Raw genomic sequence first — 22,942 nt, forward strand, 5'->3', positions numbered from 1 at the left:
GACCCATAAGGAAATTCAAAAAGGAGTCCGAAATGGAGGTGAACAGGAGAAAGGAGAAGACAGACAAAGCTACACACTGTACTCTTCATCCCTCAAACTGAGCCTGTAGCATGAACAAGCCCCTCCCGTACCTCCACTGCAGGATCCACTTCATCCTGCAACACCAGACCCACCTGAATTTTGAAACAAGCTACTGTTTCTCAAACACTAAGGATAAATGTTTGTAATCCCCACGAACCAGAAGTAGCAACTGCTATGTAAACATCACTTCTCACAACTAAAGAAACAAGAACAAGATGCTTGACACCAGCAGCAAGCATTTTGTCTCCTCAGAAGCAGATGAGAGCACTGCCTGTCTCTCAGCTGTGGTACCTGTAGTGCATTGACCACTCTGATCGGGTGCTCCTCACCCAGTGCCTGGATGCAGTGCTGAAACAAGCAGTTGATGTTATCTTTTATCTTCATCAGCTCTTCCCCATCCAGAGCCTCCAGCTTGCCTTCCAGATATTCCAGGTTGACCTGTCAGGTTAAGAAGAACATCGTGCATGTTACACAACTGCTGACACCTCAGAAAAGCAAGTCCTCGCACTGACAGTCTGCCACCTCCTAGGCAGAACAGCAACACCAAATCAGAGGACATTCAGCTCCTGTTACCTTCATGAGAAACAGCTCCTCCCAAAACCTGGGGTTGTTCTTACTCGGGTCCTCTGTCTGAAAGAGAAAGGAACAGCCGTTGATAGCAAACAAGAAATCATTCAAGCAGAATTTAATCGAAATCACTATCACAAGGTCAATCGGGATCATCGCACTGGATGACCAAGTGGTATCACAGTACAGAGTACTGTCTACAAAGATCCCCAGAAACAGAACACCAAACAGAAGCAGCTCTCAATTGAGATGCCTCCATATATTTTCTGGATTCTTTTTTGAGAAATACTTGAAAAGCCATGATATTTTGTAGATCACAAATGGTCCTGGCAGACATCAGGATAAGGTGACATTAAGGAAGAGAGCTAGTAGGAGAGCCTGAAGTGTGTGTAGCTATGCTGTGCAACCCTTACCTTGGGAAAAGAATCCACCATGCAGAGCCCTCAGCACAAAGTACACCGAGAAAACGTAATAAACTTGAGAAAGAAGAGGTGCCCAAGTCCTTACCGTGAAAACCTCATCGTACATCAACACAACTTTCTCCTTCAATGGCTTCTTGGAAGCTGAAGATTTCCGGAGCAGTCCGCCTTTCTTCTCTGTTTGGGCCATGTTGCATACCCTGAGGGTAAGAATAGACAAAAAAAGACTAAGGAACCTTGAACTTTTCTTCAAGGCATATCTGGACTGCCTCAGCCACAAAAGACTTCTTCACTACGCTGAGGTACTAAGACTCCCACAAGCCACAAGTAGGGGCTTTAATAACTATACCAGATAAGAAATCAAACCAAAGGTCCTCTCCAAGTCCTCTAACCTATTTCAAACAAATATGCAAGAGTACACCCACAGGCAGACACAGAATAAGCAGCTTATGGGTCAGTTTTCTTAATTCTTCTCTGCCAGAAACTGATTCATGACCAGAACAACTTTACATTTAAAAGGTATATTTTTAAAAAATATCACTTCACACACGGTGATAATTGTTATCAAATGGATATCCAGTCTTCTCCAAAGTTAGTCAAGCCTCAAGGACATCTTGCGACAAAAAAGCTTCTGAAATGGTTTGAAAAAGCCTTCTCTTTTATCTGTTTAACTTGCTACCTGCCAAAGTACTTCCAGTTCTGCTCTTGCACTCCAATGCTACAACCAACACAAGGAAGCATTTGGCTGCAAAGCCTCCCTGAAGCACTCCTGCCACCCTTGCTCATCCCTACCTCTGCACCTTGGCATTCCCCAGCTGTGCCAGCTGCTCTGCAAATCAAAGCAGAAAAGAACCCCAGCCGCAAAAGCATCACGTGTGGTTCAGGTTCTGGAGGAAGACGGAGGAACACAGGGGAGAAGCTTTGCAGGATTTTTTATTACTATTATTATTTTTCAACCAGAAGAACTTCCTGGTCCCTTTGACAACAAAGAAACAGAAACAAGGTTTGCTATAATTAATTGGTGCTTCATGCTTACTGGTTATCTTATTTAAAATATATATATATATATATATAATTACCACAAAATCAGCTGTTATAAAAACAGCCATAGCTGTAGTCCTGAACTATCTGCACCAGTCAAGCCATGTCAGGGCTGACAGTCAGGACGTGTGACTTGCCACGTACTCTAAACCCCACGTCTCATGCTGCGAAGCACATCACCACCCTGACCTTGCCAATATGCATTTATCTGCAATCTCGGAATTTTCTGGCAAGCACCAGAGATTTAGCAGTGTTCTATCCTCCTTTATCACTGCAGCACATCAGAGGTACTTAGCAGAAAGTGAACGCTATCCCCTGGCATATCCCCAAGCTCCAAACCTTTCTCCCAGACCTCCGAAGGTAATTACACACATGGCAGCAGCACACCTCCGGCAGAGGCTTGACTGAAGTCATGCTCCAGAAAAACAGAGGCAGGCTCTTGTGGCAGCGGCACTCAGCCATGCTAAATTATGCATGGAAAGGTAAGTACACTGCAGCCTGCCTCTACGACCCCAGAGCTTTCTGAGTTGGCAGCCATGGAGACTGCTTTGGATTTCACCTCCATCCCAGACTGCCTGAACACCTTCAGCGATGACGACACGCTCAGATCCACCTTTCTGTAAAAAAGCAGGTTCCAGAGACTACTGAATGCCAGTTCCAGGTCTCTTCTGCATTCTTTCCACTGCAGGCAGCTTTTGATTACCCTAAGACTAAACTACATTCCCAACCAGGGCTCTCAAGCTCCCAGAGCCTGCAACAGGTTATTCAGACATCCATCCCTTGAGCCATGAACTTCAGTCCAAAATGGCAGCAAAACATCTCTGGGGCTGGAATAAAAACCTGGTGCTGCAACAAAAGGCCCTGCCCCAGCTGTGAAGGAAAGGAGGTTTGCCTGGCTGGCAAAGCGGTGGACAGAGAGCAGCAGATCTCACTCCTCAAGAGCTGAGATTGACATCCAACAGGGGAGAGGTTTTCTCTCTTCCACCTAGGATGGGAATGCGAACAGCCAGGTGGTTAAGGGCCAGTTTGTGTGCACATTGGGCTGAGAATGGAACCAGACCCAAAAACAGAATCACAGAATCACAGAATCACAGAATTTCTAGACCTCAAGATCATCAAGTCCAACCTCTGACCTAACACTAACAGTCCCCACTAAACCACTAACAGTCCCCACTAAACGTTGGCAGAAGAATCTTAGGACCTTCTGCACCATAACTATGTAAACACAGAAATTACTCCTGTAGCCTAATGGGCTCATGTATCCAATTAAGATGGAGAAAAGGTCTGACAAGTCTAACAAAACGAAGAAGAAAACATTATTCAGTCATCTTGATAGCTTCTCTTTTACAGACTTTGCATTATTTTTAAACTGTCATGGGAAATAAGATATTAATTAGAAACATAATTGGAAACAGAGAGAAATCTATTAAAAACCAAATCAAGAACAATGTCACTTTTAGCTTAGCAAGACAAATCTTACCCAAGATTGCACAAAACAATTTCTCACTAGAATCGTAAGTTTCTGAATCACAAGCAGCCACCATCCCCAGCATACAAACACATCCATCAGCATGCTTCTAATTGAATTACAGCTAATGAATCCCAATGTCAAAACTAATAAACTAACTCAGAGTGCTTCTAGGTCAGCGTTCACATCCCAAATGTGTATGCTTATGGGAGGGGATCAATACACTCTGCCTAATCCCTGAAATTTGCAAACTGTATTTTAGCACTTCTCCTACACTTCCAGAAAGATGGAGAAGTCTAAATCCCAGAAGACACAAATGTCTGATGCTGAAAGAGCACCAGGGGGCCCACATGATCATGTGAAAATTCTAGTCTCGGTCAAAATGGGACTTGGGATTCGTATTCTCTCAACCGGGGCTGCAAAGAGCATACAAAGATGACTGCTAGAGGCAAGGATTGAATAACATTCTTGTTTATAACTTGCTGTTCTACAAACGAGCATATGGAGGAGCAAGGGGAGAAAAGGAAGAGTTGCCTTTCATGCCAATGGTTTATTAGGCTATGCTTGTTTCATGACCTATGACGATCAGGCTGCACAAATGGCTTTTTCTTTTCACTTTATGCAATTATGTTCTCCAGATGTCATAAAGATGGAAACAGGAAACTGCATTTTGTTAATGGGGACCTTGTAGACAGCTGCAGAAAACAGCAATCAAACGCACAAAACATTTACTAGTTGCAGAGGTGTTGAATTATCAGGGCATCGTGACAGTTTATGAAAACAGAGACGCTGAATATAGTTAAGAATTACCCTTTAAAACGTATCACATTTCAAAGGCATCGGTGCAATTTCCACGTTTCAGGTTCAAATGGATAATTTATTCTGTCAATAGGTCAGTCCCATTAACACATGCTGCTAAGTGAATCCTGCTGCAGTCGCTGACTGTGCTGTCCCTCAGGGCTGAGACGTACGCACACGGGGGTTTCGGAACAGCAAGTACTGTGCTGTGCCGCAGGAGATCCAAGATGCTTCGTCTGGAGCTAGCAGAAACCTTGACAGAGCACGAGTCTTGGCAGCTCAAAGGCAGGAAGAAAAAAACTGTAGCAGACAGAAGTTCAGGCAGACTCTTGGTCTATCCGTCATCAACCCCAGGATCAGCTGATCCAGGCGGGAACAAAGGGATGAGCACATCCAACCATCCACCTCCCGTCCATTTCAGTCCAAAAGTCATTGCAGAGATTCAAATCAAACATGTGACATTCAGATGAACACATCCCTGTCAGCTTTCAGTTAGAATATCCATGGGAGAAGAGGGAAAAAAAACGATCTCGAGTCTGAATTTCACTCAGACTCATGCGCATGGAAAACTGTGGCTTCTCCGCATTGTAACTCAGCTCCCGTTCAGACTTATTGTTGTACAGATCTAACGACAAAAATACTACTGTAGAGAAAGGAACATTAATGTGCATCAACACTGTAGCGAAAACAGCATCCAAAACTTGAAACTCCTGTAATCTTGCATGCATGCAGCCTGTTAACCACTGTATTTCACATTTAACAAACCTGAATGTTTTCAAGATTACACAACCCACAAATGCAACCAAACCTGAGTATTTTTTTTCAGTCTATAACCCTCAAAAATATACCGTGACACTGCTAGGCTAAATAAAAAGAAAACAAGCAGATGACAATAAATGGTATTTTCACATATTTAATTGGCATACCGTTTATCTGAAAAATGTCGTTCATATGATGCAACATATTATTTTGCTTATGCCAAAATCAATATCAATCAATATTAATGAAGGCTCTGAGTAAGAACTGAGATACTTTTCCTTCTAGAATCCAAACCCCTGACCTGCCACTGCTACTCAGACTGCCCTACTGGTTTAAAGATTTCAAGCACGGTAGCCAGCCCAACCAACCGCACGCACCCAGGACCCAGTGTGATCGTGCTTTGTCCTTCTAGGTATTTTGCAGGCATCTCTCTTAAGTCAAAAGGACAGTTGTTCAAAAATTATCTAGAGCATGTGAGAAGGCAGGCGATAAACCTCTGCCTGAAGTTAGCCCATGGCTTCTAAAGAAACAGACTATAAACCAAATAATCATTCTATTCTTCAGTGCATATTTTTCCTGGAATTTCACTTAATGTGATAAAACTGCGGAGTCAACACTGGACCCAGGCGACAGGCAGTTAAGTTCTAGCACTCATCCACCTGAGGAAACAAGCGACAACCTGCCCCCTGCAGAGGAGCCTACCAACGCCAAAGCTTGGACAGTGCCTTGACGCAGCCCAAGCTCCAGCATTACACCCGCAGGAGCCCCCTGGCAGCACTCTGGGCAGAACCCTGGTGAAATCAAAGAGGAGAGGGACGCAGCGCGTTAGATTTTGTCAAGGCTTAACCAACCAACAACCAAATTCCTGCTACAAGCCCTTTTGCAGTTTATGCTCTGCGGTTACAGTTCATGCTACTTTTATATTTCATCTATTCTTTACAGCCTTATCTGTATATATTGGTAAACATTATTTGGTATCACTCAGGGCACACAAGCTTTGGATCAATCTGGAAGAAATTCCAGGTGCTTTCCTGTAATACACTACAAGGAATACATTCAGAAGGTATGACACTGACGAAAAACCACACAGATCTTAGTCTTTTTTTCTAATACCAAGCAACACAACCTCTAGCAGAGTCTCGGTATATGCACTTTTACCAGCAAGCCATTCCATCCCACTCATAGCAGCGTACTACGTGTTTCCACACAGTACAATCTGCAGTTTCACCACTGCTAACATATTTTCCACCCCTTGAAAAACAGGAAAAGCAGCTTCCTAACGCAGATACAGCCACAAACCTCCACTACACGTGCTTCAGCAACGATATAAAGAATAACGTCCAAGTTACATTCTCAATGCTTCATCCGTAATTGCCTTTCATTTCTATCCGTCCAGTTAAAGTCACACCCGATCCATCAACTTTGCACCACCAACTAGCTCAGCTTCCTCCTGTCAAGCCCATGTAGACAAGCGTCACATGTTCTACCTCCATCTGTTCAGACCCTTTCTCCAAATTGACTTGTTCATTTCCTCACCCTTCCTTTCCGTACTTCTAGCTGCAATGCTTTGCTCTCTTGTGCGAGGAAATTTCTTTGGGTTTTCACTTTTCAAGCCCTTCAGAATCCATCCCACCTAATTTACCATGAAATACTCCACGCCGCCCCTACGCCCACAGCTAAAAGCTCGGGCCACCTGCAGACCTTTTCAGATGCCTTCCTCCTGAAGGAAAACACCCGGCCTGTCACCTTCCCCTGCCCTTTTCCCGGGGTTTCAGCTGTCGGTGGGGATCCAGGGCCCAGGCTGCAAGCAGCACAGTTACGCAGCCTCGGCTCTGGCCTCCGAGGGAGCTGTGAGGTGGGAAGAGCTGAGGAAGGGAGGCAGCAAGGTGAGGACGGCAGAGCTGCAGAGGTGGGATTGCGGGGACAGGGACCACAGGCCCGCAAGAGGAGTAACACTGACATGTATAAAGTCTGAACACGGATGTTCATGTCTATAAATGTGTATATTTAAATATATATATGAAATCTGAAAGCAAAAAAGGCGCCCAGGAAGGCAGACTATAGCAAGCCAGCGATCCGGGGCTGACCCTTGCCCTGCTGAGGGGTCTCCGTGTGGCAGCCCGGTGTCTGGGCGGGGTGGTGGCACACGAGTGCCTCGCTCACGGCAGCGCTGCTGTCCCTTTGTACACGCTAACCAACCACCACCTAACGCTACCAAGCCGTTTGTCGCGCCTTACGGGTTATTACTGGTGAAGCCGGAGGCATGCTGTGTGCAGGGCAGCTTCGTGCACAATTAACAAAAAGCTTTAGGTAACAGAGAGGGTTACGCTGTCATTAACAGAACCCCAATCTAACGTGTGTCCCCCCCCCGGAACTCCTCGCGCAGTCACACCCCGCGCAGGGCCCAGGGGCCCGCTGACAGGACGCGCTGCCCCCCCCGGCCGTTAGGGCCGTTAGGGCCGTTAGGGGGCGTGGCCTGCCCGGCCCCGCGCGCGGGGGGGGGGGGCGCCCCCCCCCCCCCCCCCCCCCCCCCCCGCCCCGCCGCTCACCTGCGGGCCCCGCCGCTCCCCTCCGCAGCGCGCAGGCGCCGCCCGCGCCACTGCGCATGCGCCACGGCGCTCCCAGCGCCGCGCGGTCCTAGCGCCGCCGGCACCGTGCGGGGCCCTACCGGGAAGGGGGGGGGAGGGGGCAGCACCGGCCACTCCCCGCCCGGTGGTCCCGGCGCGGCTCCGCCCGGTAGAGCACGGCACGGCTCGGTACGGCTCGGCACGGCTCTGCACGGCACGGCGCGGCGGGGAGCGGCTCCGGCGGGGAGCGGCTCCTCCCGGAAGCCCGCCGCCTCGTGATTGCGCAGCGCCGAGCCGTGCCGAGCCGTGCCACCGCCGGCCGCGGTGCCGGCCCCGGTCCCGGCCCCGCCGCAGGTAGCGCCCGGTGGGGGGGGGAGCACTGGGCAAACGGGGCCGCGGGGGGAGGACGGGACACCGGGGGGGGGAGGGTCCCCGTGGGACTGAGAGGGTCCCCGAGGGACCGGGGGGGTCCCCCAGGAACCGGGGGGGTCCCGCCGGGAGCCCCGGGATGAAGCGAGCGGGGCCGCTGCGGCGCGTGTCCGAGTGGAGCCGTGGCGGCGGGGGGCTGCAGGAGCTGCTGAGCCCGGGCGGCGAGCCCAGCCGCGTCCTGCCCAGCCCCGACGGCGGGCACCTGGTGGTGCAGCGGGGCGACCGGCTGCTGGCCTTCCAGCGCCGCGGCAGCCTCGGCGCCGAGCTGCGGAGGAGCTGGCAGCCGCCGCCGCCCCGGGAGGCGCTGGTGGGGCTGCTGTTCCCGCAGAGCCCGCGGACGCCGGGCGGCTGGGCGCTGGCCGTCGTGTGGGAGCGCGGCCGCACCGAGCTGTGGGGCTTCGCGGCGGGCTGGCAGCTGCTGCGGGCCCTGGAGCTCTGCCAGGGCGCCCGGGCCCGCGTGGCCTCCGTGTGCTGCCAGGGGGAGCGGCTGGTGTGGTGCGAGGAGAGGCCGCCCTCGGACGCGCACTCGGACGCCGGCAAGGGCGCCTTCAGGTTCTGCGTCTGCGCCCGGGCGCTGGAGGTGGAGGAGCAGGGCGTGAGGCTGGGCCCCGTGAGGATCGTCCTGCACAACAGCCCCGAGTACCAAGTCCTGGCGTCCCCTCGGCACGTCTTCATGGTGCCCGCTTCCACCGGCTCCGCCACCACGTCGAAATTCCTCCTCATCTGGCACCCCGAGGAGGCGAGGCTCACCATCGCGGCCCCCTCGGCGGGCTTTGTGCGCAGCAAGGTGCTGCAGTCCAGCAGTGAGTCGGACTTCAGGAAGCTGCTGCTCGGCTCTGTGGGCCCCCTCTCGGCTCTGGCACCCCTGGACATTCACAGCTGCGCCGTGTCTGACTGTGGGGCTCTGCTGCTGGTGAGCACCAAGGGTGCTGTGAACGTGGTGGAGACAGATGGGACGCAGAGACACATCTTTGATTTAGAAGGGGGGCCCCTGGCTCAGGAAAATACTGTTCAACTGAAAACCTTTGGCAGCACCCTGGCTTGCGTGCTGGCCGGGGTCCTGTACCTCGTGGACCAGAACAGTGGGAGGCTCATAGAAAAGAAAACCCTGAGCATGAAAGAGGTGCATTTCCTGGAGTCCCCAGGAGAGGAGGACAGCATTCAGCTCCTCACTCAAACGGGCATCTACAGCCTTAGCTTCTCCAGCCCTGAGGACAGCAGCGGGGCCGAGCCGTGCCTGGTGGAGATGGTGTTTGAGGAGGCCTGCCGGTACTACCAGAGGAGGAGCCTCAGCAGCTCCAAGCTGACGGTGGAGAAGCTGAAGAAGGGCGGTGCATTCCAGGCTCCCGTGGCTCTCGCTGCCATCCTGCAGCACAGCCTCCACCAGAAGCAGAAGCCAGCCCGAGGCCTCCAGGACACTTACGCCAAGCTGCTGAGCACAATGAGCCTCGAGCTGCAGAGCTACCTGAGCCTGGAGCTCCTCAAGTCCTGTGTGGTGGGTGCCCCAGAGAGCGAGGTGGAAAGTTATTGTGAGGAACTGGTGGAACAGGAGGTCAGCCGCGTGCTGCACTCTGACATAGATAAGGACAACTTGGCCTACCTGAACTCAGTCTTTGCCTCCTTCCCCAAGGCTGCCTGGAAGGCCACGAGGAGCTGCCTGCAGCTGCAGCAGAACGGGGACGGCCTCTTGGTGGCCAGGGCCACCCCAGAGGTGTGGAAGAAGGTCCTGGGAGGACCGCAGCAGCAGGAGGAGGTGGGTCAGAACGGCGTGGTCCCAGTCTTCGAGCTCATCTGCGCCTCCTTCCTGAGGTTCAAACCCAAGTGGCTGCCCAGTTTTGTGGAGCTGACCCAGCAGTACGTCAGCCTCTCTTGGGCGTACAGCAGCAAGGAGGGCCCGGAGGGCCGGGTGCCGCTGTACAAGAGAGCTCTGGGAGTGCTGGCCAGGAAAAGCAAGCGCAGCGAGGTGGATGAGGAGATGGAGCTCGAACTGCTGCTCTGCAGCAAGAGGCCGAAGGCCGTGCTGCAGGCTCTGCAACTCCTCATCCGCCTGAAGCGGTGGCAGCGGGTGGTGGAGGTGGCGGAGAAGTTCTCCAAGCTCAGTCCCTTGCTTAACAAGGAGATTTTTACCACGCTGCTGGCAGAGTTCGCCCAGCACCGCGAGCTGGACCCTTACGTGGACACGCTGTGGCCGCTGTGCCCTGCTGAGCTCACTGCCTCGGACATCCTCACTGTGGTCCTGCAGCACCTCCCTCGCACCCAGGGGGACCCGGTGCCCTTCTCGAGCGAGGGGAACCAGCTGACTGTGGGCTTGCTCAAGCCGCTGCTGCAAAGGGTTGTGCAGCGTCCCTGCGTGCAGGACGAGATGTACTCGGATGCCTTGCAGAGCCCCACATTCCCCCCTCCCGCCCCACCCCGAGAGCACAAGAACCCCCCAAAAGCAGCGGTCGGTGATGCTCCTCAGCCACCCGTGGCAAGGACTTCCTCCCCCTCGACGCTGGTACAGGGTGACACCGTGTGAGGGGGGGAAGCACGACAGGGTCTCAACCCTTGGGTGCACAAGAAGGGGAAAGCCACATCCTCCCCTGGAAATCCTGCCCTGCCTGGCGGTAGGGAAGCCTGCTCCTGTTTGAAGCCTCCCTGCAGCAGCATCTCAAAGATTCCTTCGGGGGGCTGGCGCTGGGGTGTCCCACCTGAGGCCAGGACAGGCTTTCTGGTTGTTTATAGCAAGTGCAATTTGTCTGTGCCCCAGTGGAGGAGCAAATGCCGGGCGCGTTTGCAGATGAAAGCACTGGCTGCACTACAGGACTGCGGAACTGCTCCCTGCCCAAAGCACTTTGTTTTTGGTTTGCTTGGCTCCTTTATAACCTCACCTCTAGTCTTCTGATCCCCTGCGAGTGGTGGCAGAGAGGCGCACAGGGACATACACAGCCCTCCCACCCCATTCTCTGCTCAAGAGGTTGGGTGATGCCTCCAGGCTCTGCCTCTGAGAAACCGGGCACGTTTCCTGCGGCGGGGCCGCTGAGTCCTGCTGCCCTGGGCTGGGTGAGATGCTAAATGCCAGTGCGGTGCAGCTCCGTGATCCTGGGCATCCCAGCACGTGCGCTGGCAGCTGCAGCACTCCGTGTGCTGTCTCGCTGCAATTCCTCTGGGATCAATCCTGTAGCTGTGACTGATTGCAGCTACTTAGCTGAAGAGAGCAGCCTAATTCCCTTATCTCTCTATCCCAGCCGGCACCCAAACTCTCTTCTGAGCTGAGAAGCTGGCAGCAGCCCGGGCGAGCTTGGGGCTGGCCCTGCCTCTCCCTTTCCTTTGTGGAAGCTTCGATTATGCTGCAGGACGCCAGGGCCCTCTGTTCCCATCTCTCCTACCTTTGCCCTTTGCACACAAAGGGGCTTTGTCAGGGTTGTCTGGCTCATATTGTGCCTCTGTTTGCAAAGTCAGTGTAACTTGAGAGCGCTCGTGCAGGACGATCCCAGGCTCCAGCCTCTCTGCAGTGCCTGGGAGAGAGACCCCGGCCTGGCTTCGCTCTGCCTGGGGGCTGTGCTGTGGGGCACGGCCTGGCCGGGGGGGCACCTTGTGCCTTACCGGGATCGGGGGGACGGGGGATGTTCATCTGCGTTAGTCCTCCTCCTGAGGCTGGGGCTCAGCGTGGAAGGCAGATTCATTTTAAAAATAAAAGGTTCCCAAAGCAGTGCTGGGGCGGTGGTGGATGTTGTGAGGCTGCACGCTCTCGGGAGGAGCGCTGTTTCATTTTGCTTTTGCCAGGCTCAGCTCTCAGCAGGGCTGCCCAGCACAGCTCCCCGCTGGTCAACGCTGTGCCCAGCCAGGCTGTCCCCCTTGCCCCCCTCAGCCTCCCTGTGGCTGTTTGGGGCCACGAGCAACCCCTGAAGGCCGTCAGGGTGTGTTCCTGGGGGAGTTGTGGCTGGCCCCAGTGTTGGGCTGAAGAAGGGGGAGTTTTTCTCAAGACCTACAACGTGTCCCTCTGCTGCTCTCCCAGCCGGGAGCACCAGGCTGGCCGCAGCAGGAGCCCCGGGCTCACGGTGCAGAGCTGCCTTCGGAGGGATCCTGGCCTGTGCAGACGCTGTAAGGATGTGCCAGTTCCTCCCCCAGACAGGCGCTCTGCTGCAGAAAGTCCCTGCGGTGGAAGAAAAACACAGGCAAAGGGGAAGTGGAACTGCTGCAACAGTTCTCTAGAGACCGGCTGGCTATCGGGGGGACCTTGCTTACGGTGGGCCTCGTGCTGTGGCTGCGGGGCACCGCGGCCGGTTTCCTGCAGCTGGCACGAAAGCAGAGCGTGCAGCACCCTGGTGGCAGCTGCTGCAGGCGTTTAGCAGCGAGCAGCCATCGCCTCTTCCCGGAGCAGCTGCTGGGCCAGCTGACGCTGCTCTCGCCTCCCCAGCTGCGCAGGAGGAGGAAGAGGATGGGCCGAGGCCTTTCGGAGAGCCACGGCCCCCAGGGAAGGGGATGCTGCCACGTGTTGGCAAAGGTTGGGCAGTAATTTGGAGGGAGTTTTTCATTGCCAGGGCTGGGGATGGATGCAGGCGGCCACAGTGATGCAGCAAACGAGGAGGGTCAAGCAGGGAGCAAAGCCCAGGGCATTCAGCTCCTGGTTCCAAGGGGGAAATCCTCCAAGCTCCCTGCCTCCCAGCGAGGAGAAGACCCCAGGGAGGGAGCAGCGCCCGCAAAGCCAGCGAGCAGGAACTGAAGCCAGCAGTGGTCCTGAGCCACAGCACAGAAAGAGGAAGCAGAGGCCGTGCGGTGGGGACAGCTACATGCCCTCCGAGGGGGGCAGGCAGTCCCAGGGCCAGAAAGGGTGGGTGCCCCCGGGGCAGCAGGGGCTGAGCCGCCCCCTAGGACAGATCCAGCAGGGTGAGCACGGGGCTCTGCTTAGGGTCAGGATGTATGCGGGGGGGAGATAGCAGGAGGTAAGGCCAGTGCAGCTTCAGATAACTCCTGGAGGGAAAAAAAAATAGTGTTTAGGAGATCCGAAAGCAAATGGAAAACGTGATAAAGCAGATGTACTTTGGGGAAGGCGATCTGGCCAGCTCGAGCTCATCGCTCCCGCCGATAAGACTTGGACTTTGCGATGAAGGAAGTGAGTCAGGCTGCTCACGTACGCCTCCCATGCCTGGGCTGGCCTTTGGGACTGCCCCAGGGCTCGAGCCAAGGAGCAGCATGCCAGCACGCCTGCGCTTGCCCCCACCACGGGTGCAGCCCAAGTCTGGCGGCCGATGACCCTTGGTGGGTGGACACGAGTGGGGCAGCGCGTGGGACCTCCACCGCGTCCCCTCACCAGGGGAAAGCCCTCGCCCCGGGGAGCACCGTGACACCAGGACAGCAGACACAAACCCAGCTCATGCCAGCAGCGGGAAACCATCCCGCCCCAAAGCCCCTCCATCCCGGCCAGAAGCACGCATGCTGTCCCGTGCCTCCAGCACACAATCTCCTCATTTATTGTTCCACACCAAAAATCACAGTACTGGGAAGAGCCGGGCTCCCTGCAAAAATAAATACTCACATTGCCTGGGTGAGCAGGCTCCCCACGGCCGACAGCTCACCCTGCGGCAGCACGGGTGCTGCCCTGTGCCCACGCGGCCCAGCCACGGGGCTGGTGGTCCGGCACGGCACCGGGACACGGCTGGGACAAGCCCCGTGGGAGATGTTCGGCTGCCTCGTCCTCTTCCCTGCCACCACCCTGGGCTGGCGATGGGGGGTGTCAAAGTCTCAGCTGGGGCACCACGAGGGGCAGACCCCCTGTTTCACACGTTATCCAGCTGCAGCGCATCATTGCACTTTGGGGAATGGGGCAGGGAGGTCCAGAAGCAGGGGTCCGAGCCCGTTCCCCGGTACCCAGGGGGAAGGTGCAGCGGCCGGTGCTGTCGTGTTCCGTGTCCTGTGTGCCACGGTGACGGGGGCTAATGCCTCGTGGATGGCCGGGGGATTCTGTACAGGTTGTACGCGGGTCCTCTGCAAAATCAAGGTCACCTGTGTCACCCCCAGCCACCGAGGGGAGCAAGGGACAGCCCGGTAGTGCTGGCAGGGCCAAACCTCATCCCAGCCCCCCAGGGAAGAGGGTGCTGAAATCCACCTGCAGGCTTGGGGGAGGCTGGGAGCCAACAGCACCCCCAAAGGTGACAGGGAACCCCCAAACTGCCGCACAGGTCCCACCCAGGCAGTCCTTCCCTGGTGCCTGCACCCTCTTTGGCTTGCACTTTTCTGCTTCCTTTCCTTGTCCCCCCATCCCCCCCATGCCACAGGAGACGTGGCGTTGCTACTTACATCTCCACAGCTTCGTTCCTGGGCAGAAGGAAAAAGAGGAGACAGCATCAGTGGGGCTGGAGGTGCCCCGGGGACAGTCCACCAGCCCAGCATCGTGCTGTGGGACCGGGCCCTGCCCCGGGGCGCACAGGGGAGACACGGGGGCTGCGGGGGGTGACAGTGCCCTCCACCCCAGCCACCCCATCTGGACACAGCTCAGGGGGCTCCTACAGCCTCCCTGGACTCTGCTGGGAAAAAAGAGACCCCCAGGGAGCTGGGGGCAGCCCCAGGGTGCCGGCAGCCCCGTGAGCACGAGCGAGCAGTGCACCCTCGTGGTGACACCAACCACGCACCCTGCTGCCTTCCTCCCGTCCGCACAGCCCCCGGCTGCGCTCCCGTTGTGTGTCCCGGCACAAACCGTGCTGCAAAACCATTCGAGGCGGGTGGCGGAGCCCAAGACGGGCTGGGGGCTGCAGCCAGCACTGCACAGTCGGGACCTGACGGGGACCCCCATGCCCAGCGCCGTCGCGGGGCAGCTCCCCACCTGTAGACGTCGGCGATGTGCATGCGGCGGTAAAACTTGGCGAGCCTCACGGCCAGGACGATGCTGGGCAGCAGGAAGACGGTGCACCAGCCCAGGCTGAACCAGAAGGCGTTCTGTGGGCCGGGGGGAGCCGTCAGTGATGGGGACAGCACCTCCCACCCCACACCCGGGTCGCCCCGCTCACCAGAGAGTCCAGGAGGTAGTCACAGGCAATGGCCTCCACGTTATCCAGGGTCTGCGCTATGGGCTTGCAGCGTGCCACGTCTGTCCTCAGCTGGGGACACGAGGGGGGACAGGACAGGTCAGGGCCCCCCAGAAGCCTGCAGCCCGTCCCCGCTCCCCTCCACCCTGCCGAGGAAGGCTGACTCACGCTGCTCTTGGCCCAGGCAATGTAGGTGTTGAAGAAATCCAGCATCTCCTCCAGGAAGGCCCACGTCTCCTGGGGGGGCAGGCAGAGAGTGGAGATGCCTCACCCCCAGCCCCCTCCGTGCCCCATGTCCCCTCTGCATCAGGACCAGGGCTTTCAGGCCGCCTCCATCCAGCAGCAATGGGGCTGCAAGCCACCCCCGGGGAGCCCTGGCCACATCCCCACCCGGGTGGCCCCCCAGCAGGGCACGGCGAGCTCACGTTCTTGATGATGTTCACCATCTCCCTCCCCAGGAAGTCCTGGGTCTCCTTGGCTTGGTCCAGCGTGGTTTTCGTCTGTGCCTGGGGCAGAAGGCAGTGTGCTGGGGGCTTTTTAGGGTGCCACAGAGCAGGGTGCACACAGAAGCCCCCCCCAGGCAGCTCACCTCGAGCTGGGCAGCCCGGCTCTGCGCCAGGTAGATGTTCTCCTTCAGGCTTTCCTGGGGAGGATGGAGAGAGAGGGCCAGAGGCGTGCACCCCACAGCTCAGCACAGACCCCCCCCAGCCAGCACCCCCAGCACCTTCCCCACCCAGCACCACTCACCAGCGGCCCCGAGAAGCTCGCCTGCATCTCCCTGTCCAGCTCCTTCAGCACGGCAGCGTCAGCCTGCAGGTCGTCTCTCACGTCCGTGCCCTAAAAGGAGGAGCCATCAGCAGTGCCCCCCACCACAGCGATGCAGGGGAGCTGCGGGGACCCCCCTGCTCTGGAGAGAAGAGCCAGGCAAAGGACAAGGGTCTCGTCCCCCCACAGCACCCGGGGACAGGGTGGCTGTGGCCCCGGGGTGCTGCCACCTCTCACCGCTTTGTCCACCAGCTGCTCCAGCTCCGCGGCCAGATCCTGGAGGCTTACCAGGGTCACATTCTGCTCCAGCTGCAATCGGCAGAGACAGAGCCATGAGACCGGGGGGACGGGGCTGGCAGAGGGGCTTCACCCCCCTGCACCCCATCCCCGTGGGGCAGAACGGAGCCTGGACCTCCCGGCTGCAGGAGGGGGGTCTCCCATAGCAGCAAAGCAGAGGGAACAGAAATGCACCTGGACCCCCCGACCCGACACCAGGCTGCCCCCAGCCCCGGGGCTGCCCCCCCCCCCCCCAGCCCACCCACCTGCTCCAGGGTGCGGGTGAAGTTGGGGGGCTGCGCAGCCCGGCTGGCGTTCAGCAGCAGGTCCCCCTGGCTCTCATTGAGCAGGGAGATGGGGCTCAGGGTGATGTTCACCTCCTCGAAGGCTGCAGAGATCTCCTCCGTGTACTGCCGGGGCCAGGGGAGCCGTGAGGGACGTGGCACCACCGTGTCCCCCAGGTGGGGGGCATGGCCCAGCACCGCTCTCTGCCCCCGTGCCCACCTGGCTGATGTTCAAAAGCTCGTCCAGGGACACCCTCTGGTCCAGGTGCAGCGTCTGCCACAGGGCAGTGTCCTGCTGGCACTGCCTGCGGGAGGGACACGGGGCTGAGAACGGGGCAGGCCAGTTCCACGCCCTCCCAGGAGCACGTCCTCCCTGGGACAGGCAGGTGACACCTCGCTCCTCACCTGTATATCTGCGAGAAGTTCACGGTGCCGCTCTCGTCTCCCAGCACCTCCGACAAGTTGAAGCCAGGTATGAGGCCGGGGGTATCCACGAGCTGAGGGCAGAAGAGATGGGGACAGTAGGCACGGAGCAGGGCGGGACACCTGGGGAGAGCATCCCAAAGGGACAGCAGAGGCGGCTGGGCAGGGGCATCCCGCGGGGAGCCCACCTGGAAGAGCTGCTGGCTGCGCCAGGACTCGCAGATGAGCATGTAGGAGTTCCCCCCCAGCAAGAAGGTGAGCAGCACCACCAGCATCAGCAGCCAGGAGAAGATGAAGCTGAAGCCGACGCCTCTGCGGGCACAGAGACACCGTCAGCACCCGGGGCACGGGGGGCACGCAGGCGGGCCGTGCCACCACGGGGCCAGAGGGACATCAGCCTCTTTCCCTGGCACCGCGCTTCGCCCTTGCACTCACACCCTGTGCAATGGGTCACCATGGGGCAGGACGTTAAATAATTCAAGTGTCAGAGCCTGAGCAGCCCCAGGACAACCCACCCCGTCCCACCACCCCGAATTTATCCCGGAGCCTCACGCCATGAAGAAGTCCCCGCCGGTGTTGGAGAGGCAGCTGCGCTGCGTGGGCAGGGCGCTTTCCTTCAGCCCCAGGGGCCCCAGCAGCAGCCCCAGGAGGTTGCAGAGCACCACCAGCAGCACCAGGCAGCACAGGAGGGCACACACGCTCCACCTGGGGTTAAGGGGACGGGCAGGGCTCAGGACCCGCCGTGCCAAGCAGCGCCCACCATGCACAGAGCTGGCTTTGCGGGAGGAAGGCGGACGAGGCCGCGGGGGGATGCGGGGCCAGCAGCAGCCCCTCTCCTACCTGAGCCCATCCAAGTCGGTGACCGGCTTCTGGCAGTCGGCCAGCACCGAGGTGGCGTTGCTCATCACGTTCCCGATGTTTTCCTCCACCTCCAGCAGCGGCAGCTGCTGCTGCAAGCTCCTGATCTCCTCCTGGATGAGGCCCAGCTGGTCCTGGGTCTCTGCAGGGGACGGGATGGGGACGGGAGCTGCTGCTGCCCCGTCCTGCTGGCTGGGGCGGCGGGGACTCGAGGAGAAGGTGGGCAGGGGGCAAGGAGGACATCAGCACGACAGCCCTGCTTACTTGTCACCACTTCCTGGGACTGCTTCTGCACCTCATTGGGGGTCTTCTCCAGCGTGCTGTTCACCTGCGAGGAGGGGGCGGCGTGCTGACCGTGTCCCTCTCACAACCCAGGAGTCCCTCCCCGTCCCCCGTGGCAGCAGCTCCTCACCTTCTCCAAATCACCCGCGAGGCTGGAGCCCAACACCTCCCCCAGCGCCTCCAGCTGCTGCTCCACACTGGGGATCTGCGGGGAAGAGCTTGCGGTGACGGGTCTGTGGGCCGGTGGGCTGGGGGGGGGGACACAGATGCCAGGACCCCCGTCCCCTCCTCACCGTGCTGTAGTTGGTCCTGAAGGCGATGCCATCCGGCGAGACGCCGCCGCAGGGCTGCCCGCAGCGCTGCAGGGTCTGCCCGAGGCGCCCCCGCAGGTTGCCCAGCCGCTGGCTGTAGTTGCCCTGCAGCTCCTCGAGGTGCCCGCGGGTGCCGTTGATGGTGCCGAAGGCGGCCGCCAGCGTCTCCATCGCTGGGGAAGCAGCGAGGGCTCATCCTGCCTGTCCTCACCCAGCCGTGCCCCAAAACCCCAGCCCTCAGCCCCGGGACGTTACCTCCCAAAAGGCTCTGGAGGGATCCCAGCGCCCCGTCCACGCTGCTCCTGATGCCCGAGACGATCATGCCGCCCAGGATGGGCCCGATGTCTGCGGGGATGGGGGGGTCAGCGCAGGGCCCCCCAGCAGCAGCAGCAGCAGGACAAGGCTGAGCTGTGCTGGAGCCCGAGCATCGCATCACCCCCAGCAGCCCCCACTCCTCAAATCCCCCCAGACCCCCCCAGATCCCCGCTGGCTGTGGGTGCAGGAGGCTGCCCCAGCCCCCCCGCCGCACGCACTCACTCTGCAGGCTGGTGTTGGTGCGGCCCAGCGGGACGTCGCTGCGGTCGATGACAAAATTCACTTGCTGCAGGGAGAGAGACGGGGCGTCAGCGTGGGCTGGGGGCTCCGGGGGGACCCTTCCCCGCCTCCCGCCCCGCTGCCACCCTTCCCCGGGGGGGGCTCTTCGGACATGCCTGGGGGATGGAGGCCAGGTAGGTGCTGAGGTTGTCCACCGTGGCGTTGAAGTTGGGGAAGGTGCCGCTCACGGCCTGGGAGAGGCGGGTGTTGCTGATGAAGGCGCAGACATCGCCGGCCCTGCGAGGGAAGGGTGGGGGGGTCAGCAGGTGGGGGGCACCGTCCTCATGTCCCCCCCTCCAAATCCGGGTGCTGCTGAGCATCCCTGCCAGTGCCTCGCTCACAACCAGAAAAAAAAAAAAGACAGGGAGGGATGTGTGAGGGTCATGCCCCAGACTCGACCCCTTCCCCTACTGCTATGGGGGAAACTGAGGCACGGGAGCCCCGTGGCGAGGCTCTCAGGAAGGGAACGTGTGGACCCAGAGCTCGGCCCTGCAGGACCAGCTCCCCACGGCCTCTGCTTCCTCTCCTTTGTCCTGCCGTGCCAGGAGCCGCTCCTGCAAACAATGGCAGCTTCCTGGCCCGGCCGCCCCCCAGCCAACGCCGCCCGCGTTTCCAGCCGCCCGCGGTCACTCACAGCAGGAGGGCAGAGACCAGCAGCACGGAGCCGTAGAGCGCCCGGCGCCGGCAGCCCATCCGCCGGCCCTGCTTCTGGTACATGCGGCCCCCGCAGTGCCCGCAGCAGCGGCAGCAGCAGAAGCAGCATCCCACCAGCGGCACCAGGACGATGAAGAGGAGCCCGATGGCCGCGCAGACCAGGAAGCCCAGCTCGTAGTGCAGCAGCTGGGAGAGGAAAGAGGAGAGGCAGCACGAAGCCGGCACCCTCCGCCCTAACCAGCCCCCTGGACAGACCCCGCGGGGCGGGATGGGTCTCACCGGCCGCCCGCTCACCTCCTGCACGTGCTTCTCGGACGCCTCCTTGCTCTGGGGCTGCACCAAATCTGCAATCAGATCTGGGAGACAGGGAGCAGAGAGGGCTGTGAGCTGCCGCTGGGGCTGGGGGCTCTCCAAGTGGGCCCCCCCACCCCGGAGAGGGGCTCCCAGCGCCAAGCATCACCTACAGCCCCGTGCATGCTGGGCACCTTGCTCCCTTCCAGCTGTACCCCCCGGCCATCATTTTGCACAGCCCTTTTGGCATTGCCAGTCCCCAGACTCTCTGTTTCTGGGAGGTGCCCCCGATGGCTGTTTTGGGGAGGATGCTCTGACAAATCCCCCAGCTGCCCTCGCTGGGTGCCCTCCTGCAGCCCGGCCCCGCACAGGAGCAACAGGCTGCGTGTGGCTGGCATCCGGGTTGGGGACTGGGAAATGTGCACCAGTGGGGGCAAAGTCCCCCCGCGGTGCTGCTTTCCTTCATCCCCGGGACTCGCCCTGCCCTTGATCCAAGGCCCTACCATTGATGTCACGCCGCGTGGTGTAATTGCACCCCGCTATTTCATCAAGCCATGGGATCATGCAGGTTGGAAAGAACCTCTGAGATACCTGGTCCAATCCTTAGCCCCGTGCTGAAGTCCACCACTAAACCGCGCTACCAAGTCCTGAACCTCCACGTTTCTTGAAGACCCCCAGAGATGCTGACTCAACCACTTCCCTGGGCAGCCCGTTCCAGTGCCACACAACCCTTTCAGCGTGGAAATTTCCCCTATTATCCAACCCAAACCTCCCCAGGCTGGCCTGGGACCCGTGCTGCTCCTCCCACCCCCCCAGCGGCCCCCCGTGCACCCACCGATGGGCAGGCCGTGGGGCTGCACCAGCCGCAGGAAGCCGTGCACCATGCTGACGAGGCCAGGAGTGCTGCTCCCCGGCGCCTCGGGGCCGGGGCCGTACAGGGGCTGCGAGATGTTCCCCAGCTCCATGGCGGTGGCTCCGGGTGGGCGCCTGGGCACAGAGCGGGGACATCAACGGTGGCAGGGCATGGGGGCCTCCCGTCCTGCCCTGCCTCCAAGCAGGAAATGCGGGGAGAAAAATCAGCCACAATGCCTGGGAGCCAAGCGAGGCGGGAGGGACGGGGAGGTCAGGGGCAGCGAGGGGGAGATGCCAGGTGGGAGATGCCCGCGAGGAACCGGAGGGGCTGGGGGGATGGACTGGGGACGAAGCGCTTACCCCTTCCTCTGGCACCTTCCCGCACCCGCCGCAGGGACCAGCTGCGCAGAGCCAGCGCCCGGGCTTTATGGTTTGTTTAAGTTTCAGCTGTGATTACTGAAAAGCTGTTTGCCAGCCAAGGCGGCGATGCCGGCATCGCCCCACCCTGCCCGGCCACCTCCTGGCACCCGGCCACCCCCGACTGCCTCTGCGTACTGGGGCCAGGGTCAGCACTGAGCCACCCGAGGGGGTTCCCAGTGAGCACGGGGGAGAAGAGAAGCCCCTCACCTCTTCTCTCCCACCTACTGCTTCCCCCTGTCCCAGCCCAGAAGCTCAGAGCTCCCCAGAGCCAGGTGGGTCATGGGGGTCTGAGGCAGCCCCCCCGGCTACTCCACCCCAGCACCCTTCAGGATGGGGTCCACCATTTAGGCACGACCTGGCCCCCAACATTTTTCACGTGCACCTCAACCCCTGCAAAGCTGGGAAGGGTCACACCAGGCCCCGGGGACCAACAGGGGAGATTTTTCCTCCGCGACTCCACCAGCCCCCTGCTCAGCTCCCACCACCCCACCCCAAGCCCACCCGCAGCGGGCTCTGCCCCGTGTCACCGCCCCTTGGCCACGCTCCCGCTGCCCGTCCCCTGCCCCTGGGCACGGGGGGGATGTCCAGGAAGGTGTCCCCGCGCCCTCCCTCCTGCCCTGAAGACCCCCGGGCCGGGGAAGGCGGGGGGCGGCCGGGGAGGGGTGGTCCCGGTGCCGGGAGCGCAGAGGACGCACCCGGTGGGCGCAGGGCGCAGGGTCCCGGGGCTGGTCCTGGCGGCTGCAGCGGGAGCTCCCCGGCCCGGCCCGGCTCTGCACGGCGGGGGGCGGCCCGGCACGGCCCTGCCCAGCCGGCCTGGGGCCGCCCCTTCCGTCCCGGCTCCCTGCCCGGGGCTGGCCGAAGCCCCCTGCGCCCACCGCGGCGCGCCCCAGGGAGCCCCCCGCAGCCGCTGCCCTGCCCACCGCAGCACCCCATAAGCGCCCCACAGAGCCCCCTGCTGCTGCCCAGCCCCGTGCACAGCTGGTACCACCTCTCTGCCCCCCCAGGAGCTTCCCTGGCCCCTGGGATCCCCCCTGCCACAGCTCCCACTGTGCTGCCCCCATAACCACCCAGTCCCCATGTCCCCAAGAAGCCACCGTGTGCCTCCCACTTTGGGGCAGACACCGTCGGGGAGACGAGGCCAAGCTGTCCCCAGGCCGTACCCTCACGTCCTCGGCTCCCCAGCACTGCTCGCTCGCTGGCTGCCACCTCCCAGGTTACTGCTTAACTGTCCCCGGCTCACGCGGGCGTCACGGCTCTCGGCGACCTTGGGCGAAGGTGGCACTGGGTGGGGGGCAGCCTGGCCTCGGGGCTCTCCTGGCCTCGCTGGTGCCGGGTGCCCCGGGGGATGCTCTGGCTCGGCACAGGCACCAGAGGATGCAAGTGCCCCAGAAAAAAAAAAAAAAAAAAAAAAGAAAAAAAAAAAAATCCTATAAATTTAAAACTTCAATGCGGTTCTTGCAATGCTTGTGCTGATGCAGGAAGGGAGGTTAGGGGTTCACCCGCAGCCCTCCCGGCTCATCCCCCGAGGTTTTGGGGCGCTTGTTTCTGGCTGCTCTCCCCAGGGCACAGAGCTCGGCCTTTTCCTGGCTGCTGACACCCTGCGCCCGCCTGGCGGGCACGGGAACGTCCCTGAGCTGCTTCCTGGTGCAGCCCCGGGGACACCTCGTCCAGCCGGTCCCCCCCAGCTCCTCGCAATCCAGGAGGCGAGGAGCGGCCGGGCCCTCCGCCAGCTCCTGGGCAGCGGGGGAGGAAGGCTCTGAGCGCACCCCAAACGGGCTGCGCATGGGCGGGATGCGGCC

General features: G+C 59.6%; 4 protein-coding genes across 7 annotated transcripts in view; 2 read left to right on the forward strand and 2 right to left on the reverse strand.

Moving 5' to 3' along the window:
* LOC118157538 (armadillo-like helical domain-containing protein 3) overlaps positions 1–8,063 on the reverse strand; it is a 22,659-nt gene extending 14,596 nt beyond the window's left edge. The window contains exons 1-4 of one of the 3 annotated variants that reach the window (XM_035311925.1): positions 7,683–8,063; positions 1,156–1,267; positions 655–711; positions 373–519 (exon numbers count right to left, since the gene is read on the reverse strand). In XM_035311925.1, the coding sequence (XP_035167816.1) occupies positions 373–519; positions 655–711; positions 1,156–1,257 (306 nt within the window). In that variant the 5' untranslated portion in view covers positions 1,258–1,267; positions 7,683–8,063. The other 2 variants (XM_035311927.1, XM_035311926.1) reach the window with 2 other exon arrangements.
* Positions 7,239–11,820, forward strand: LOC118157536 (Hermansky-Pudlak syndrome 6 protein-like). Its single transcript, XM_035311923.1, has 2 exons — positions 7,239–7,243; positions 8,106–11,820. Exon 2 carries the CDS (start codon positions 8,209–8,211, stop codon positions 10,645–10,647), a length of 2,439 nt encoding a protein of 812 aa, XP_035167814.1. The 5' UTR covers positions 7,239–7,243; positions 8,106–8,208; the 3' UTR covers positions 10,648–11,820.
* On the forward strand, positions 11,700–13,649 carry LOC118157537. The gene is made up of 2 exons (XM_035311924.1): positions 11,700–12,437; positions 12,618–13,649. Exons 1-2 carry the CDS (start codon positions 11,735–11,737, stop codon positions 13,046–13,048), a joined length of 1,134 nt encoding a protein of 377 aa, XP_035167815.1. The 5' UTR covers positions 11,700–11,734; the 3' UTR covers positions 13,049–13,649.
* Positions 13,650–13,735: 86 nt separating this feature from the next.
* LOC118157540 (prominin-1-A-like) lies at positions 13,736–21,931 on the reverse strand. 2 transcript variants are annotated; one of them, XM_035311931.1, is made up of 25 exons: positions 21,839–21,931; positions 20,707–20,858; positions 19,875–19,936; positions 19,561–19,766; positions 19,043–19,163; positions 18,870–18,933; positions 18,588–18,677; positions 18,315–18,505; positions 18,152–18,226; positions 18,004–18,067; positions 17,722–17,881; positions 17,434–17,586; positions 17,070–17,193; positions 16,864–16,955; positions 16,679–16,763; positions 16,441–16,584; positions 16,136–16,207; positions 15,881–15,970; positions 15,723–15,776; positions 15,559–15,639; positions 15,302–15,370; positions 15,116–15,205; positions 14,932–15,044; positions 14,409–14,426; positions 13,736–14,096 (listed from the first exon to the last, which is right to left on the reverse strand). In XM_035311931.1, the coding sequence occupies exons 2-25, from the start codon at positions 20,834–20,836 to the stop codon at positions 14,045–14,047; spliced, it is 2,400 nt and encodes a 799-aa protein (XP_035167822.1). In that variant the 5' UTR covers positions 20,837–20,858; positions 21,839–21,931; the 3' UTR covers positions 13,736–14,044. The 2 variants fall into 2 exon arrangements, with proteins under 2 accessions (XP_035167822.1, XP_035167823.1); XM_035311932.1 differs by lacking the exon at positions 21,839–21,931 and adding an exon at positions 21,084–21,497.
* Between the last annotated feature and the right edge of the window lie 1,011 nt (positions 21,932–22,942).

The sequence above is a fragment of the Oxyura jamaicensis genome (genome assembly GCF_011077185.1).
Source record: "Oxyura jamaicensis isolate SHBP4307 breed ruddy duck chromosome 6 unlocalized genomic scaffold, BPBGC_Ojam_1.0 oxy6_random_OJ106636, whole genome shotgun sequence".
Lineage (NCBI taxonomy): Eukaryota > Metazoa > Chordata > Aves > Anseriformes > Anatidae > Oxyura > Oxyura jamaicensis.

Bases quoted from the DNA above. Each gene is read 5' to 3' on its own strand.
- LOC118157536 (XM_035311923.1), top strand. From the start codon at position 8,209: ATGAAGCGAGCGGGGCCGCTGCGGCGCGTGTCCGAGTGGAGCCGTGGC.
- LOC118157537 (XM_035311924.1), top strand. From the start codon at position 11,735: ATGTTCATCTGCGTTAGTCCTCCTCCTGAGGCTGGGGCTCAGCGTGGA. The intron at 12,438-12,617 runs TGGCAGCTGCTG...GTTGGCAAAGGT, and splicing joins CAGAGCGTGCAGCACCCTGG to TGGGCAGTAATTTGGAGGGA.
- LOC118157540 (XM_035311931.1), bottom strand. From the start codon at position 20,836: ATGGAGCTGGGGAACATCTCGCAGCCCCTGTACGGCCCCGGCCCCGAG. The intron at 18,227-18,314 runs GTGAGGAGGGGA...TCTTCCCCGCAG, and splicing joins TCAGGACCAACTACAGCACG to ATCCCCAGTGTGGAGCAGCA. The intron at 16,585-16,678 runs GTGGGCACGGGG...TGGCCCCGGCAG, and splicing joins AGCTTTTGAACATCAGCCAG to TACACGGAGGAGATCTCTGC.